Here is a 17,522-nt window from a genome sequence, read left to right as displayed (position 1 = left end):
AACTGGAGTTAATGAGAATTAGGAAGAAACTTCCCCTGCAGCTCTTTTTTTCCTCTCCTGCTCCTTTCTGAAGCAATGTGTCTTGGCTGCATTTGGCTTAAAAAGACCCTTGATCTGCTTTGTTTATGGTAATTTCTTTATTCCTGAGAGAGAGAGAGGGGAGGCAGCACCGAACTGATATTGTTCTGGGACTGCAGATGGGCAGATGGTTTGAAAAAATGATTGCAAGATTTCACTTGCACTCTGGGCCTGTCTTTCACATTTGGGTGCAAAGACCAAGTTTTGTCTTCTGTCATGGGGAGCCTAATTTAGATTGCTTAAAACTCAAAATCAGTTTGAAGACAAATCCCCAAGGTCAACTACTCCACAGATTTGGAGGTTAAGGAATTGAGGTTAAGAACTGACAAACGAGGAAGCCGAGGCAAGATTATGGAAATGAGGATCTGTAGTAAATTCTCTCTTGTTTCCCCCTTGTAACCTCCTAATGACATTAGTGCCTGTCTTTGACAGTCCCTTCTCAAAGGGGAACTTACTTGAGCGCTAAAGACGCTTTTATTTATGAGTCCCAGAGACACACACAGGAAAACATGTGGGCAAATCTGCTAAGACCCAGATATGGGACACAGTCCTTAAAAGGCCTGTGCCGACTTAAAAGAAATGACCTGAAATAAGGGAGACAACAAAACACACTTGGCAGGTGGGTCCCCACCACTGCAGCCCCATCCCAGACCCTGTGCTGAAAGCAAACATCCTTTTTTACCTCCACGCTGCTGAATGCACTCAGTTAAAAATTCAATCTTCCCATCTCCCCTGAGAGCGAGAGCACTTCCACTGTCCCTTCTTGCAGCTGTGAAGCTGTGATTCAGAGGGATTGGAGCCAACATCATAAACCAGCACCTATTAACACTGTCCAGCCCAAACCACCATCTCCCCAGTCCTTGGAGCAACTTAGCATTTTTTGTGATCCATTTTTTTGTTGCTTATCTCAGCACTGCTCAGAGGTTGCTGAACTCATTTACTCCAGGGAGAGTTTCTGGACACCTGGTCCATGGCTGGAATTTTTTTCTGTAAGTATCTCACCCTCACCAAAGAACACTGTGTGAAGCATGGGCTGGATTTGTCTCTGCAGGTGGTGGTTCTTTGACTAAAACACAAGACCCACATTTTCCTGCAAAGCTGTCACACCCCAAGAATTGCAGCTTGGTTGCTGCAAGAGACGTTTCCCCCTGGAGTCAGTGTAACATCAAATCTTTCCTCCCCCTTTTTCTCTTGATCATCCCCTCTAAAACTACTCAGAAAGCTGCCCAAGAACAGCTGGATGAGTAGGAGGCATTTAATGGAGATGCCTTTGCTTCCCCATCAAGCTGGAGAACTGAGCCATGGTGCTCACTCCTTCTCCCCTTCCTGTCTGTAGGACTTTTCTACTGGTGCTGGTGAGCTCAGGCCCATTTTTTCCCTGTGATTAGATGGCAGAAAGCAAGGTGAACTTGCTCCTTTTCTTTTAATATATTAGCCAGCTATGGTTAATGAAAAGATGAAAGGTAATTTTTAACTGTAGAGTGAATAAGATATAGCTTTAAAGGGGAGCAACATATCCCTGAGGATGGTGGCATTAAGTATGGATAAATAATGTACATGGCTGTTTGGGAAGCACCTTATTCACCTGTCTAAAAGACCTGCCATCCTACTGATCTCAGATGAATTTATGGCCTTGTTATAAATTTTCTGATGCCTCAGCTTCCTAACATTGAAACATTCATTCAGAGTAGTTATAGCTTTACAAATAGATTATTTTCTTTTTCGGAAATAGAGTTTTTCCATCTGTTTGTTCCATCTTCCCATCTGTTCCTCCAGCCTCATAGTCTTGTTCAACCTGTTTACGAAGATTGCCTTTAAGTGAATATGTATATATAGTTATATATTTATTTATTTATATTGCTCTTTTTTCTATTCCAGGACAATTGTTTCTTTCACAGTGGTTTGGTTGGTTCACAAACTGCCTCTCTGAACTTTTCTGGGCACTTTTTTTGCTAATCCATTTACCTTTCCAATATGCATTGTAATCCTTCAATGCGCTTGTTACGCTTTAAGGCCACCAGGAATTCTTGGCAGTTGCAGGGTGATCACTCTGGCAGGGCTAGACCATGAGCTGCAGCCACATCCCAGTGAGAAAGGCAGCAGATCCCAGGGATCTGGCATTCTGGTGTCCAGCTGGGTACCACGAAGGTGGGTGACACCAGGGCAGTTCTAGCAGACAGCCCAGCTCTCGTGCCCTCCACCACAATGTCAGTCAGCACCTGCTCAGGAGCATTTTCTGCTCTCATGACCCAGGTGAAGATGGTCTTGGCACCTCCCAAGGCTCTGCTTTCACTGAAGAACCTCTAGTACCTCCTGAGTAGTGACTAGGTAGACATTAAGGTACCCAATGCAATCCCCAGCCTGACCAATCTGGAAAAAATTCCCTGGAATCAGCAGCCAATATTGTACTACAGTTCAATCAAAAGCTGGACTGGATTTGCCTCTGTATTTGTCTGAGATGCACAAGTAAGCACCCTCTGAGAAAGGATCATTTCTGCTATGGAGAGAGAGCAAATTTGGGTCTCTCCAGGCCACCCAAAAAGTGAGTTTTGATTTGTCAAAATAATCCTTTAAGCAGAGGAATTGAGAGCTTGGAATATATCCAAAAATGTGTTAATCTACACTTTTTTAAATTTCTCTTTTTATGTAAGGGATGGGGGGAACTAATAATAAGCTTGCAAATCATGTGGTTAAGTTTAAAGGAAAATGCTTTGGGAAAGTTTTCTAGCCTTCTGCAAGACATTTTGTTTTTATTCCTTCTGTCTCCGCAAGATTTTGCCTTCTACTGTTTGCCAGCAAGATTGGAAAAAGTCTACTGGTCCTGTCATCGCAAGGGACGCTTGTGGAATTGTTTTATTGTTGCCCTTCTCCTCCTGGTAGGATGAGATCAGTCCCTTCATTTAGCTGAAGACAAGGCATCTTCTCTCTCGTTCCAGATGTGCTAAGCTGCTTGTAAACAACGAGGGCTTTTGTCATGTTGTCGGGTGTTCGTGAGCCTTTGAAGACTGCTGTGCTCCACCTTTCAGGTAAAAGGGCTCACAGGAAGCCTTTGGGGCACAGGAGACCCCAATTCCCAGTTTCCACGCAGAAGGATTTTCCCAGGAGGTCTCGCAGCACTGGCTTTCCAGACTAAAGACAACGGTGATATCTTTTAAAGGTTTACCAAGACCATCTTGCTAAGACGTGTTGGGGAGGGGGGAGCAGCCTTTTGCAGCAGCCCCTCCTCTTGGTCTTGGTGGTGTCTTTATTTTAGGGCGGTCTTGTGGCCACTAAGCAGAAAGGAGCTATAAATTTACCTCCAAAGGCAGCTGTTTGGGCCACGGGATTTTAGGCACAAGAAGCGAGTCCTGCGCGTTTTGTACCAAGCCCAAGGCTTTACCTACGAGCTCAGCATAGAAAGTTTATCCATTACCAACCTGTGTCGGTTTGGTTCCCTTTGTTCCCAGAAAACAAAGGCTCTGTGTTCACAGCTAAATCCCCCCATCCAAGCGTTTCCTGTAACAAAACAAAAGCCTGCTAAATAGGAACGTTTCTCCCTCTGGGAAACGACGCATTCCCTCACGTTCACGGTATGCAATATTCTCTTAGTTCACTGATTTTGTTACTTTTTACAGCTCAGTTTCCATACGCTGCTGCTCATGTGTGGTGCCAATGCTGCTGGTGATGAATTTCTTGCGGAGCTGACTTGAGCAATGTCTCTCTGTAGTAATCATTTTCTGTCTCCCCAGCGTTTAGCTGAGTACATCGTCTCCAAGACCTTTCACCAAGCATCCATCAGCAAGGAGTTCAAGCTAAGCAAGATATTACCCCGTTCCAGAGGCTGAGCAAATCACATGCCTACGCTGTAACTAATTATTTCCATTGGCTGATTGGTTTTTAATGCATCTGTTTTACAGGTAAACAGATTTATCTTAGGAAGGCATAGGTAATAATGATGCTGGGGTTTTTTATTCATTGCCTTCCATCAGAGACTGAAAGGCTGGATGCTGAAATAGGTGTCATTTAGCTGGACAGTCCCTTGATTTCTGTACCTAGGCAGAATGGGCATCTGGGATTGCTGGGCAAGATTGGGAAAGCCTGGAAAACTTGTGGAGCCTTCTAACAAGACTCCATAAATGGATGATATTATCCGTGCGGTCTCCAACCCCAGTGCCTCATGAACCTCCCCTTTATAAAATAGAACTTTTTGTAATTGTCAAACTCCCTGGAGACGCCAGTTTCTGGTGCAAGGAAACATGGATCCCACATGTAGACAGCACAAGAGCATCAGCCATTTGTGATGTTCCACTCACCCTCCTGATCCCGGGTGTAAATCTGATCATGGATATCTTGCAGACATCTCAGCAACTGCTCTGGCAACTGTGAAGCTGTTTGTACAGTGGTTGCATTGCAGAAACACTCAGAAATGTCTCAGAGCACACAACCCATGGATCAAGGAGATCCAAAATCAGTGCTTGACCCAAAGTGCGTAAGACTGAAACACCAGAAGGGTGGATGGAAGCACAGGAGGCAGGAAAGCTCTGCTCACTGGTACAATTTAGATGCAATCAGGGGATTGCAATAAGGGAATGGACCCTGAATAGCCCTTTCGGGTTTACAAATTAAGGAAAGGGGAGAAATTCACCGAGTTAAAAGTCTTGGAGGGAGATGTCATATATGTACGTGGTAAGGTAAAGCCATGGGCAGAGAGCCCTGTCTGAGTGATGTCCTCATCCACACCACTCCTGCATGTGTTTTAACTTGTCTTCAAAGAAATGTAGTTTTAAAACCAAAAATCTATAGCTAGAGGTACTCAAGAGTGGCAGTGGCAGCCTTCACCCTGCCATGGCCAACCTTGGAGACCTGAGCCAGTGTGAACCCACCTGAACCACCAAGCACTCACCAGTGTCTGTATGTAACAGACTTGCTCAAGTGAGAGTGTGGCTCCCCCATTCCTGGACTTTTCTGCTTTGGAAAGACCCTTCTTTTTCTTTCCAATAAATAAATAAATCGGCTTTCAGTGTAAATTTTACCGGGGCCAGGTTTTCCTGCCTGCCCTCCCAGGGCTGGGGGAAGGAGGAAGACCTTTACCTGCTGCTTGCTGCCGGGCAGGGGGCACCACGAAGGAAACAGGACCCAGCCGTCTGGCGGCAGCTTTTTTCGGCTGGGTTTCGGCTCGCCTGCCGGGCTGGGGTTGCAGCTGGCTGGCCTGATCTACTTCCCTCCCACTGGCTCTCACTGGGAGCAGAACATGCCTTCTCCTGCTGATTTCTGCTTGCCATATTGATTGCAGCAGGGTATAATGGAGACAAGTCAGGCAGAAAGCCAGCCACCCTTGGGAATGATTAAAGAGCAAGCAGGAAAGGATAGAAGTGAAGAAAAACAGGCTGACACTTAGGACGTGGTGGATTTGGAGCAAATTATGCCCTTTTCCCCACCTCACCCCCACGAGGTGCCTGGGACAGTTCAGCGGTGCCTCTATTTCAGCTCTGCCCAAAAGAAGCATCATATCGACCCCCATGAACGCGGGGAACAAAATCCCCAGAACGTGTACAATATCCCTATTGTGCATGGATTTGCAGCCTGATTATTCAGAGCATAGCCAAGGAAAGGTAAGGCTATGACCCATTGTTTTCCTGCGATCAATTGAATACTGTCATTTGCATTTAAAACGCTCCGAATTCGCACTGTCAATATGCCAAACAGCTGCTCGAGCTTTTCAGCATTCCATGGTGACAATCACACTATCATACATCATTGGCACCAGGATTTGCAATACTCTCAGTGTCAAAATTTTGTGGGGTTTTTTTTTTAAGAGGGAAAAAAAATCCTCCCCTCCCCCCAAAATACCCAAACCTGTGAAAAACCCACTTTTAAAACGATGGCGTTGTATGTTGCTAAGCAGGCCTTCACAGATGCCAACATATCAAAATTCATCTCTTTTCTTCCTCTCCTACAATTAAAAGGTAGTTAAGAAAGAGGCTGTTCCTGATAGACCCACCTTCTGTTTTCTCCTTTGTATGCGTATTATTCATTAGCAGTCTAATAAGAGTTTCAAAATGCTCTGTGCCTCTGCCAGCAGGGCATATGTATGTAGACATGTGCTTGTGACAGATAAGTACATAAACAGCATATTGGCACCAGAAAGACATCTGTGCCTAGAAAAACGCTTGTGATATGTACATAAATGACATTTTAGCTCTAGTCAAGTCCTTGTGGCTTTGAGAGGAATATGTGACTGTACTCTTCTCTGTGAATTCTGAAAAGGTGCGCCTTAGACGGGAGACTGTTCCGGAGGTTTACGGAGAGCTGGAGGATGCGGAACAGCCGGGGTTGCAGCCCCGGCGCTGCCAGGTTGCGGCAGACGGTGGGAGAGCCGTGCCAGGGGGAGGGTGGGCGCTGCCTCTGGCGCTGCCGCGGGCGCGGCCCCTCGGGGGGAAGCACCCGGCACCCCCAAATCCGACTCGGTGCCTCCGTACGCGATGTGCCTGCGGGGCGGCGCTGGCAACGGCGACGCAGCTCCCGCATGCGAAGGGAATAAAATTTTGGACCAAAAACCCAGGGGTGATCCAGGGTCGGGAGACACAGGGAAGGCTCCCTGCAGCGCTTTCTGCTACTTTCATTTGATTATCTGGCTGACAAATCTGAATGTAATCCCTTCACAACTGGCTTCTACAGCAGAAAAGGGACGTTTTGGACTGTTACAGAAGGGGACTGAGCATCCCATCTTCTGGGATCCTTCCCAGATGGCACAGCTGGACACTGTAGGTCTGCTCACACCACTTGGTTTAGGTTCATAATGCCTCAGTTTGCTGGTGACAGCTCCCTGCCTTACAGCTCTAATGAGCACTGAAATGTTTTTGTGGTCAGGAGACTACGGGTGAGAGGTCTGTGGTCCCAGGAAAACCTAGAGATTACTTGCACCTAGTCTGGGTGAGGGAGGAGAGAGAGAAGATGCAAAATTGGAGGCACTTTAGTATTCACCACACATACAGAGCAGTAAATATGGACTTGGCTTCCTGATTCTGGGCAATGAAGTCAAAGTCTTGGATGTATGGGAGCCCTTACGTCCCAGTGAAATCACCCCAGTTGGGGACTTCAGCCTAAGAAGTGAGTTCAACCATGTCTTCCCTGAGTTTACTCCAGCAGGTTTGGGTGCCCCAGCACCCTCCATTCCTGGTTTTCTGAAATTACAAGTCTCCTGTAGATTTCATTTGGTCCAGTAAAGTAAACCCTGAAAGCAAATGAGTGTCATTGACTCCAGGTTCATGAAGACTCACCCAGGCTGGGCCATGAAACAGCAGCTGCACCTGCGTGAAAACCTTCTGGGACGTGGCCTTAAGACAGACATCGGGGTGGTCGCTGCTATTCAAGAGCTTGCTGTGGTGAAAATGGCCCCACTTCCTTGGGTCTGACATAAAGAGGAGAGAAACAGCAAAATATTCCTTGTTGGAAATCAGGATGGGTCCTTGGACTTCACTGGAGCCTGTTTGTTGACGTGACCTGAGCACGCGGCTCCCCAGGTGGGTGGGAGTCTCACACCTCCAAAGTGATGGATGGAACAACAGTGGTGGATGAGCTGTTACTTGCCTGAAAAAAAGTGTTTTGGGGAAAAATTGTCTCCAGTCATTCTCATTTTGCATGTGAATTTTCCTACATATGTTTCTAATCATTAAGAAATTCTGTAGCTTAAATAATGCTCTGAAAGTACGGTAACTGTTGGACTACATTCTGTTGTAACCTTATTGAATTTCACTTCTCTGGAAAAAATAATGGGATACTATATCTTGAAAAACAAATGGTAATTGCATTTTTAACAGAATGTTTCTCTTTGTGTTTCAAAACCTTCTGCACACAGTTAGACATCTAGCCAGGGAAGAAGGTACAAAGCATATGGGCCAATTTCTGTCTGTTGGCTGTTCAAGATGCCTTAATATTCAGGCAGTGATGCCTGTGTGTCCATGCAATATGGCACAAGTTATCTACGTGGTATCCTTGAGCTCAGGTGAGGTGGTCAAAAGCTGTGAACTGGGGTCAGGGGAGGTATTCAGGGAGAAACTGGGGGGAGGTGGGTCTACATCCTACTAGATGTGTGGGTGCGCATCCTCTTACAAATTCAAATTTGGGTTATTTGATCTGCAGAAGATCAATGTTCCAGCATTCATGGTGCTGACCAGAGGAACAGGTTCATCCTGCAGGTGACCAGGATCTTACAGATAAGGATCTTGTCAACACTGCAGAGACTGGAGTTGTCCAACAACATTGCCCATGTGCCACAGCGACGTGACTTCCTCGGTGCTTTGGGGATTTGCACATCACCACGTGCTGAGAACTGGGTTGATTAAAGCCTGGGACCCGAAATAGCATTGTCACAGTTTGATAACATGCTGGTGTTATTGTCTGCCAAGGTTAGGAGAGCCCTGGTAATACTGGAAGACTCTTCCCTAATTCTTAGTAAATCTGGCATGGTAAGAACTTTGTGAGGGGATGCACTTGGACATGTGAAGCTTCAAGGCAAAGGAATAGACTTGAGGTTTCTGACTGACAAGACACATGTGAGTACATGCAAAATGTGCTCCTCCTGCTAAAAATAACATTTCTCCTGTCAACCACGATGCACCCACCCCCACAACACCACCCAGAAGAACACATTAACACCTTGGCTTTGCACGTAGCCCGATTCACAGCAGCCACAAGTGGTAGAGGGATCTGCACTCTGTGCATGCTGACAAATCATATGGCACAGCGAGGAACAGAGGAGTGAAACTGGGCTAGCAGAAGTTGACGCCTTATCATCACAGTCCCTCTGAGCGTGCTGTAGGCTGACACCTCCACCAACCGAGTCATCTGCCCGGTGCCAGGATGAGGAGCACGAGCCTGCTATCCTGATTTAGCCTCTGGTAAGCCAGGCTTGGCTTGCCACACCAGGAAGGCTGGAAGAGGTGCGTGGATGCAAATGGTGGAGGAGCACCGTGGGTGCGCCGGCATGAGGAGAAGCAAAGCACATCCAACCACTGCTGCTCACAGCTGTGCAATGGGGACATGTAAAATCAAATACGCTTTATACACAAGTGATGCGAGATGTTTCTCCCATTACTACTCCCCGTTTGCTGCCTGACCCCATCCAGGAACTTGTAAATAATATTTCAAAGCAAGAAGGGTTGGGTTGTGGATAACTATTGCCCCTAAAAAAGACTCCTGCCATGGCTGAGGTGCAGGTCTGTCAGACAGCCTGTCTGTGTTTCTAAGGTAATGAAAGACATGGGCAGCAAAGCTTTTTAAAATGGTGATAGACTAGAGAATACCAGATTTTTTTCCCCAATTATTGTTTCCTATGAAAATCTGCACTTCTTTCCTGAAAAATTAAAGCTTTCTTTAAAGCTGAAGACACAGCATCCCTGCCCATGACAGGAGGTTGGAACCAGACCATCTTTAAGTTCCCTTTCAAACCAAACCATCATAGGATTCTGTGACAGTAAAAATTGACCATCTTTCAGAATTTCTCACAGTAAGTTCTAGGCAAATAATCTGAAAACTCATTATTTACAGTTTTGCTTTGATATAAATTTAGATTGTTTGCAAAGTAAATTTCTTAAAAGGAAAAAAAAAGGAAGAAAAAGAGAGCTGGAACCAAGTTGTAGCTAAGTATCAGCAGGTGACCCGAGATTGATTCCGAGTCACAGAGGTCACTGTCAGTCCACTGCAGCCTTCCCCCAGGACAACATGAAGCTTTATTCAAAGGAGATTTTGGGAAAACCCAGGAGATTTAAATGCATGAGTTCCAATCTCATGGCAAGCACATGAGCCTATGTTCTCACTCTCGAAATTAAGCTCCTTTAACTCTCATTTGTGTGGCTGGGAGAGCCCTGGGCCCCCACAGTGTTTGCCTTGTCTCAACCTCCCCTGACAGCTCTGGCAAAGCCAGGAAGGCTTTGGTGGATGCTGAAGGCACCCAGCCCTTTGCAGATGGTGCTTAGCACTTAACAGGATCAGCCCCTCAGCCACTTGTGTGATGTCCATCACCTCAGATGCCTCACCATCCCTGAAACTGCACGATGCCCACCACATGTAATCAGCCCATAAGCTGCTTTCACCTCACCTCGAATGTTTGCCATGCCGATAATCCCAGTGGGGTGTCCATATAAAGGAGCCCCTTGTTCAGGGAAAAAGGGAGGAATGCTCTTCCATAAGAAAATTAGGGAGTTGACAGAGATGTAAAGCTAAAGGTTTGCAAGATTGCTTTTGTTGGTCCAAATGTTGTGAGGTTTTGGGGTTGGAGATCCTGGTGTTTAAAGTTAGTTATTCAGCAGGTGGTGTGGCAGCAGCTGCACATGGAAAAGCAGCTTCTGTCCCCAGTCAGCTATCAGCATTTTAGCTTTTTTTGCTTCTTCTCCAGTCCTTTCTTACTCCTGTTTTAGCAAATGTAACACCAGAATCAAGTCCCTTCCTGGGATGAAAACCCGTGAGTTTATCAGCCAAGATGGAACTTCAGTTTTGGCCTGATATGGTTTCTCTCTTGGAAAAGCTGAATGGTCGGATGCTCTTGGTGGTTCTGGTCATTTTTCTTTTGATTATTGACCTTGTGAAAAAGAGACGACCCAGGAATTTCCCTCCAGGGCCGCAGCTCTTTCCTCTCGTGGGAACCTTTGTGGACTTTAAGCAGCCCCTCCATCTCGCACTGCAGAAGGTAAGAGCTCCATGGACATTTTCCCTACTAACATCTTACCCTTCCATGACTCTTGTCACCACACTGTGAAGCAGCAAGGGCACTCTCAGGCAGAACTAGGTATATAATAACCACATAAGGTAGATGACCCTTCTTGGTTTTATCTCTCACTATCACCTCCTCTTCCAGGGGAGTAGGAAGGTCCAATGGGAAAGAAATCCATAACAGAGGTAGACCTACATGTTCCCCCTTTTCTTCCCATCTGACTGTGACCATTTCCTTCTGGAGTCCACAAAGGGCTGGGGGAGAGGTGAAAAGAGCTGTGTGAGAAATGAACTGTTTGGACTGTGAAGATCACCTCTGGAAATTGTCCTGTCATTGTCCTTGCTCAGAGGCCAATGATTCACCCCATCACATCTGAAAGAAACATTTAAAATCTTGAGTTATGTTCTGTGGTTTCTTCTGTGTTGCAGAAAGAGGCAGTGATCTCTCTAGAAAGGTTTCCACAGCTTTGACTCCCACCAGAGCCAAAAAGAAAGAGATTTTATACATGCTGAGTATTCCCCTCTGAAAAGGTGGAAGAAGTTCTGGCATGCTGGCTGCAAAAATCCTTTCTGGTGACCATTTGTCTCCTGCTTTTGCTCAGCAGGCTGACACCAGCCTGTCTACCCTGGGTGTTCTCAGGCCATCAGCACAGGTGGTCCCTAAGGGAATCCTTGGGGAAGGCTGAGGCAGTGAGTTCAGGATATTTTGTCAATACACACAGTTATTAAGAAAATTAATCCCATTCATTTACAAGCACACAATGCCTGAGAGACCCATTTGGTCCCAGGCTGGTTTCATGAGTCACCACAGCAGTTTGGGGTGACTCTGTGTGTCCTTTCATGTAGATTCATTCTAAGAAGAGGATGAGCTCCTTGACAGAGAGGAGATATGATCCCACTTTACTCTTATACCTCTCAGAGGAGACACTAATGACAGCAAAGTCCATGCAAGGAAAATGACTGTAATTTGGCCATAAATGCAGTCAGGCTTAAAATTAGAAGTACGTTTCTAGCCATAAACAGTTAGAGCTCCTGTCTAAATGGGAGAGCTGGAGAAGAAACCACACTGCTCTAGACACAAAGTTGATGAAAGGGGTAATTTGTCGTGTTTTGCCCTCACCAGGAAGAGCCTGAGTGTGGTGACCCAGGTGGTGGGACAAAGCAGACGCCCACCAGTTCCAAAGCAAGTCACCTCCTTGTTACAAGCCAAACTGATGTAAACACTTGGTAAAACCCAGGTCACACAAGATAACAAATATAAGCAAACCATCTCTCCCACCCTACAGCTCTCCAGCCCCTTTTATGCCTTCTCCAGTCTTCACGGAACAGTTTAGATTGGATGGGACCTGCACACTTGGGTTTGGGTTTCTCTAGTCCCTTTGCTTCAAGCAGGGTTAAATTCAAAGCTAGATGTCCCTGCTCAAGGTCTTGGCAGGGTGAGTTTTGAAAATCCCCATCTTCTTGTTCTCAGAGGACAATGGACTCTCTTTCAGCTTACGGGTCGGTATGGGAACATTTTCAGCGTGCAGTTTGGAAGTCTGACATTCGTGGTGGTCAATGGGTACCAGATGGTGAGAGAAGCTCTTGTGCACCAGGCTGAAATATTTGCTGATCGGCCAAATATTCCACTCCTCCAAGAAATATTCAGAGGCTTTGGTAAGCACAGCTACCAGAATTTTGGGACAAAACTTAGATCTCTTTGGAATGATAACAGTTAGAGTGAAAGAAACAGGTTGAATTCAACCCTTGTGAACTGCACCTGTAAAACCTTGCACAGGGGAAGGAAAGAATTGAATTCAGACTAATAATCTCACGGGGGTACATTTTAATCTCTCTGAGATTTAGGGGTGAGGATGGGCTCAAAACCAGATTTTAATGGAAGAGGAGAAATAAATGCAAGCTGCCCAGCAATCTATATACTTGCAGAGTTTCCCCTTGGTTTTCATTTCTCCTTTACTTTTCCTCCCTGGGTTGCACACAGCTCCAGAGACGGGGTGCTCCTGCCTGCAGCTCTGCCAACAGTGTGATAGTACTCAGAGTATTTTGGCTTACACCTTTTTTTCCCACGCAAAGTGACAAAGTAGCAGATTAAAGCAAATCCATAAAGCTAGATCTTTAGCATAAGCCAATTACTCTTGAATTTTAATTCCCAGGAAAAGCCATAGCCTTTTCCACATCCACAAGCTTTGTTTGCCTTGGTTTGGGGTTTTTGTCCACAAAGAATGGCTGTTTCTGAATCCTAACACTCACAAATGACCCACAGAGAGGATTGTTCACCTGTTTTTTCCACCTACAGGGCTCATATCATCGAACGGGCACATATGGAGGCAGCAGAGAAAGTTTGTTTTAGCAACACTGAAAAGCCTTGCAGTAAATTCTGAGGAAAAAGTGCAAGAGGAGAGCCGATACCTCGTGGAGACGATTGAGGAGGAGAAAGGTGGGGGGTTAATGCACAGCACCATGCTCAGAGCTTCCAGCTAAATGAATGATGAGAAGGAAAACTCTTACCCCAACACAGCTCCAAACGTGCAAAACATTTCTTCAATAGCTCAAATCTCTATCTTACACTTCCAGATTCTGCCTTTTAGCATTTATTTTAGACCTCAGGCCTCCTATTTAAGTTCTTCCTTATTAATATTAAGTATATATATACTAGGTGGTTATTAAAACGTGTTTATATGGCTGAGGAAGTGTCTCATGCATTCTGTGAAGGAATAAATGCAGCTCTCCTGCTATCAGGCACTTCCACTCAGAGGCTTAGTTAACCTCTGCTTGTCCTTGGTTTGGCAAAGTATTTTAAAACTTGTTTAGTCAGGCTTTCCTTTTGTATCACACACAGATGAAGCATGTGCCTTGCTCTTTTATGGTCCAGCTTTTAAAAACTGCCAGAGGGATATTAGTAAGAATAATTTGTATGTTGGTACATGGGTGATGTTGCACTTCAGCTTTAAATAGAAGCAGATGGGGTTGAGCTAATTCTATGGAGCTATATATAGTACACAAGAAAGATCTAAAAAGGAATTGTGAAATTATATACTAAACTTGCTCCATTTTAATTTCTGTTGCACTGAACAGGCCAAATACTCCATGTTGCCAATTGATTATAGTCTTCTATAGTCCTGATCAATAAACTAATTAAGCTGCTGGTTTGGGCCTTTCTTCCCATTAGTAATGACAAATAGTGATCATGTCCATCACTCTAATATCTGAGCACCAGCCCAGTTTAATTACTTTCTTGAAGAGTGAAGAGATCAGCAGTCCTGCGAGGAGTGCCTTGCATTTCAAAGTGATGCTCAACAGCAGCTTGGGGTTGGACTGGGCTTGTCACTGAGATCAGTCTCTTGTCACAGCAAGTGGCTCTCCAGGCTGCTGAAATGTGCTTGAGGAGATGAAAGTCTCTGCTCAGTAGCTCTCCCAGGGAAGACAGAAGTGACGAGCATCACATCACACTTCACTTTATAATTGTGCTCTATGGGCCACATGAGCTATTGCTAGGGTTTACAGGTGGGCACAGAGATCTGCAACCCTCTCCCCACTCTCCTTCCTTGATTTCTTCGTGGTGGACAACTAAAGCCCCAGGGCAATGGTATTTTTGCAGTGTGGTTAGTCCTGGGCTCCCTGCCCTGGGCTATGTTTTGAGGGACCATCTCCTGGCATTTAAAATTGGCACCAAACACATGTTGGAGTGGGCAAAGTCGACAGCCACAGCATGGCATGTTGCTGGTTGTTTTCCCTGGAAAATGCTTCAGACCCTGCTTGGGCAGCTCAGTGATAATGTCACTGTCTGCCAGCAGCCTGGGCTGGTCACAGGATGGGATGTCCTGGCCCATAGTGCCCAGGCTCCAGTGGAATACTGGAGGTGATGGGGGTGGTGGGTACCCCAGGACATGGGGTGAAACCTGAGCACCACCATGGGTGAGACGTAGGCGAGGTCTCACCCTGGTTCACAACTGTGGATCTGGTAAAGAAAATGATTTTGACTGAGACTGTACAGGAAAAAAGAATGAAAGCTGTCTTTAGAATCACAGAAGCATGGAGAGATTTATGTTGGAAAATATCCTTAAGTTCATTGAGTCCAATCATTAACCCAGCACTGCCACGTTCACCACTAAACCATGTCCCCAGGTGCCACATCCACATGTCTTTCAAACACTTCCAGGAATGGTGACTCCACCACTGCCCTGGGCAGCCCCTTCCAAAGCCTTACCATCCTTTCAAATGAAGAAATTTCCCCTCATATCCAATCAAAATCTCCTCTGGAACAACTTGAGGCTGTTTCCTCTTGTCCTGTCCCTTGTTCCTTGGGAGAAAGGACCAACCCCCACCTGGCCACGACATCCCTTCAGGCAGTTTCCTTTCCTTTTGTTTCCTCCAGGACAACCATTTGACCCCCACTACAAAATTAATAGTGCTGTTTCAAATATCATCTGTTCCATCACTTTTGGGAACCGCTTCGACTACCATGACAACCGTTTCCAGGAACTGCTGCACTCCCTGGCTGAAACGCTGCTGCTCATCGGAAGTTTCTGGGGCCAGGTAAAGCCACTTGGATGCTTTTCCAGCTTCAGCTGCATGTAACAGCTCAGAAACTGGGGTTTCTAAGGCACTGATATAATCTGCCTTTTCCTGTAGAAAAAAAAGTCACGTTTAAAGGAAAATGACCATGAGAATTGTATTACATTAGATGGGATTTATGCACAAAGTCCATCAGGAAAGTAAGGAAATATTGGGGCACATGGAGAAAAAAAACCACTACACGATTGTAAAACCAGTCTTATTCCTGACATAACCAAAGAACAATGGGAAAATCTTAAAAGTATCTGTTTCTACCAAAAGAAGAATTAGTAACACAGTGAAAATTCCTATCTTTTCCTTCACCCATATCTCAACAAGTTTCTCAAATAACTTTTTAATCAAAAAATTGAGATTCCAGGTTTCGAACCAAAATAGGTGGATTTGGTGATGTATTTTCTGCATGGCCACACACCATGGGTCAGGTCTGATCTCTGTCCCCTCCATGGGGACACACTAAGGGGCTCATCTGCATCCACCTCACCTGTGGCCACCTTACATTAGGGGGCAGCTTTGGCCACTCAGTATTTAAGAACTTTATCAGCAGAAAACATCTGTCCAATTCTTATCTTGTTTGCCCTCGTTTACACCTGTGTAAGTAAGTTTGTACAAACTGGACCACTGTAGCAAAACTGACTTTTTTTTCCTGGTAGCAAGCAGAATTAATCAATTGTCCCATCCTCTCAACTACAATACTTGCTCTTTTCTAACTCAAGAAATGCTCTTTTGCTCTGTTTGATTTCTCACCAGCTTTATAATGCTTTTCCTTGGATCATGAGATGGTTGCCAGGACCCTTCAGGAAAATCTTCAGGCACTGGGAGAAACTTCAATATTTTGTGAAAGGCATGATCGCAAAGCACAAGGAGGATTTGGACCAGTCGGAGGCAGGAGATTATATTGACTGTTACCTGAAGGAAATAGAAAAGGTAGGATGGAAACACCTCAAACCACCTAAGGATTAACCCACAGAGTGAGCAAAGAAGACTCAAGGCTGTTTTGTCAGGGGAGCTCTTGCCTCACACGTTGCCTTCCCCTCCCTACCTCTGCCACATCAAACTTTAGCAGCAGCAGAAGCCTGATCACTTTGAAAACACACAGATTTTTCTTTTTTTTTTCTGTTTGAAAGGATTTACACTTTGTCTTCTTCCCTTTTTCGTTCTGTCACACGGCGTAGGAGGACTCTCAGGGAACATGTTCATGTTTCTATGAGTGCTTGCAGGCCTGTGTTTGCTATTGTGAAACTTGACATTTAAAAATGCTACCTGCTTTCAAGAGCCGCTCTACAGCAACCAGGGTGTCTTTCAAAACAGTCCTCAGGGCTTGAAATCCAGTGAAAGTAAAGGCTGGAAATTTCCAAGCCTGAGGGTAGATAAAAAAGGAGCAGCAGGACTTCAGTTACACACAGGTGATTTAGGATTGGGTTTTTGAAACCATCCCCTCCACAGTAAGAGTTTTCATTGCCATGTTTTCCCTCCAAGTTTAAGGGTGACACCAGCTCCTATTTCCACGAGGAAAACCTGCTGTGCTCCACCTTGGACCTGTTCTTAACTGGGACTGAGACAACGGCGACCGCCATCCGCTGGGCTCTGCTCTACATGGCCGCGTACCCCCACATTCAGGGTAGGGCCACTGAGGGGTCCTTTGCTTAGCCCAAAACTAGGCAAGGGAAACTCAGGAAACAGAGTTATCCCAGCTCTGCCACATCTTGGATCTGCCTGTGCCCCAGGTATCTTATTGGGAACCTTCTGAAGACAAGTCTTACCAGGAGCGGTTGAGGGAACTGGGAGTGTTTAGCACAGCAAAAAGGAGGCTTGGGGGGACCTTCTCACACTCTACAACTCCCTGAAAGGAGGGTGAAACCAGGTGGGGGTAGCTCTCTTCTACCAAGGAACAAGTGATAGGATAAGGGGAAATGGCCTCAAGTCGTGCCAGGGCTGGTTTAGGTTGGATATTAGGGAAAATTTCTTCACTGAAAAGGTTGTCCAGCCCTGGAACAAGCTGCCCAGGGGAGTCATGCAATCACCCTGGAAATGTTCAAAAGGAGTGTGGATGTGGCACTTGGGGACGTGGTTTGGCAGTGTTGGGTTAACGGCTGGACTCGATCATTTTAGAGAGTTTGCCCAGCCTTACAGATTCTATGAAGAGAGATATTTTGAATTCTTTTTTGCTCCCCACAGAGAAA

At 45.7% G+C, this 17,522-nt stretch overlaps 1 protein-coding gene across 1 annotated transcript in view; it reads left to right on the top strand.

Moving 5' to 3' along the window:
* The first annotated feature begins 10,199 nt into the window (after nt 1-10,199).
* Nucleotides 10,200-17,522, top strand: part of LOC103615112 (cytochrome P450 2J2) — a 9,268-nt gene continuing 1,945 nt past the window's right edge. The window contains exons 1-7 of the mRNA XM_008633118.2: nt 10,200-10,744; nt 12,261-12,423; nt 13,064-13,204; nt 15,143-15,303; nt 16,090-16,266; nt 16,819-16,960; nt 17,520-17,522. The exon at nt 17,520-17,522 is cut by the window's right edge and continues 173 nt beyond it. Coding sequence (XP_008631340.2) covers nt 10,538-10,744; nt 12,261-12,423; nt 13,064-13,204; nt 15,143-15,303; nt 16,090-16,266; nt 16,819-16,960; nt 17,520-17,522 — 994 coding nt within the window. The 5' untranslated portion in view covers nt 10,200-10,537. The remainder of the gene's footprint in view (nt 10,745-12,260; nt 12,424-13,063; nt 13,205-15,142; nt 15,304-16,089; nt 16,267-16,818; nt 16,961-17,519) is intronic.

The sequence above is a fragment of the Corvus brachyrhynchos genome, unplaced genomic scaffold (assembly GCF_000691975.1).
Source record: "Corvus brachyrhynchos isolate BGI_N302 unplaced genomic scaffold, ASM69197v1 scaffold34, whole genome shotgun sequence".
NCBI classification, from domain to species: Eukaryota; Metazoa; Chordata; class Aves; order Passeriformes; family Corvidae; genus Corvus; species Corvus brachyrhynchos.
This window is presented reverse-complemented; position numbering and strand designations above follow the sequence as displayed.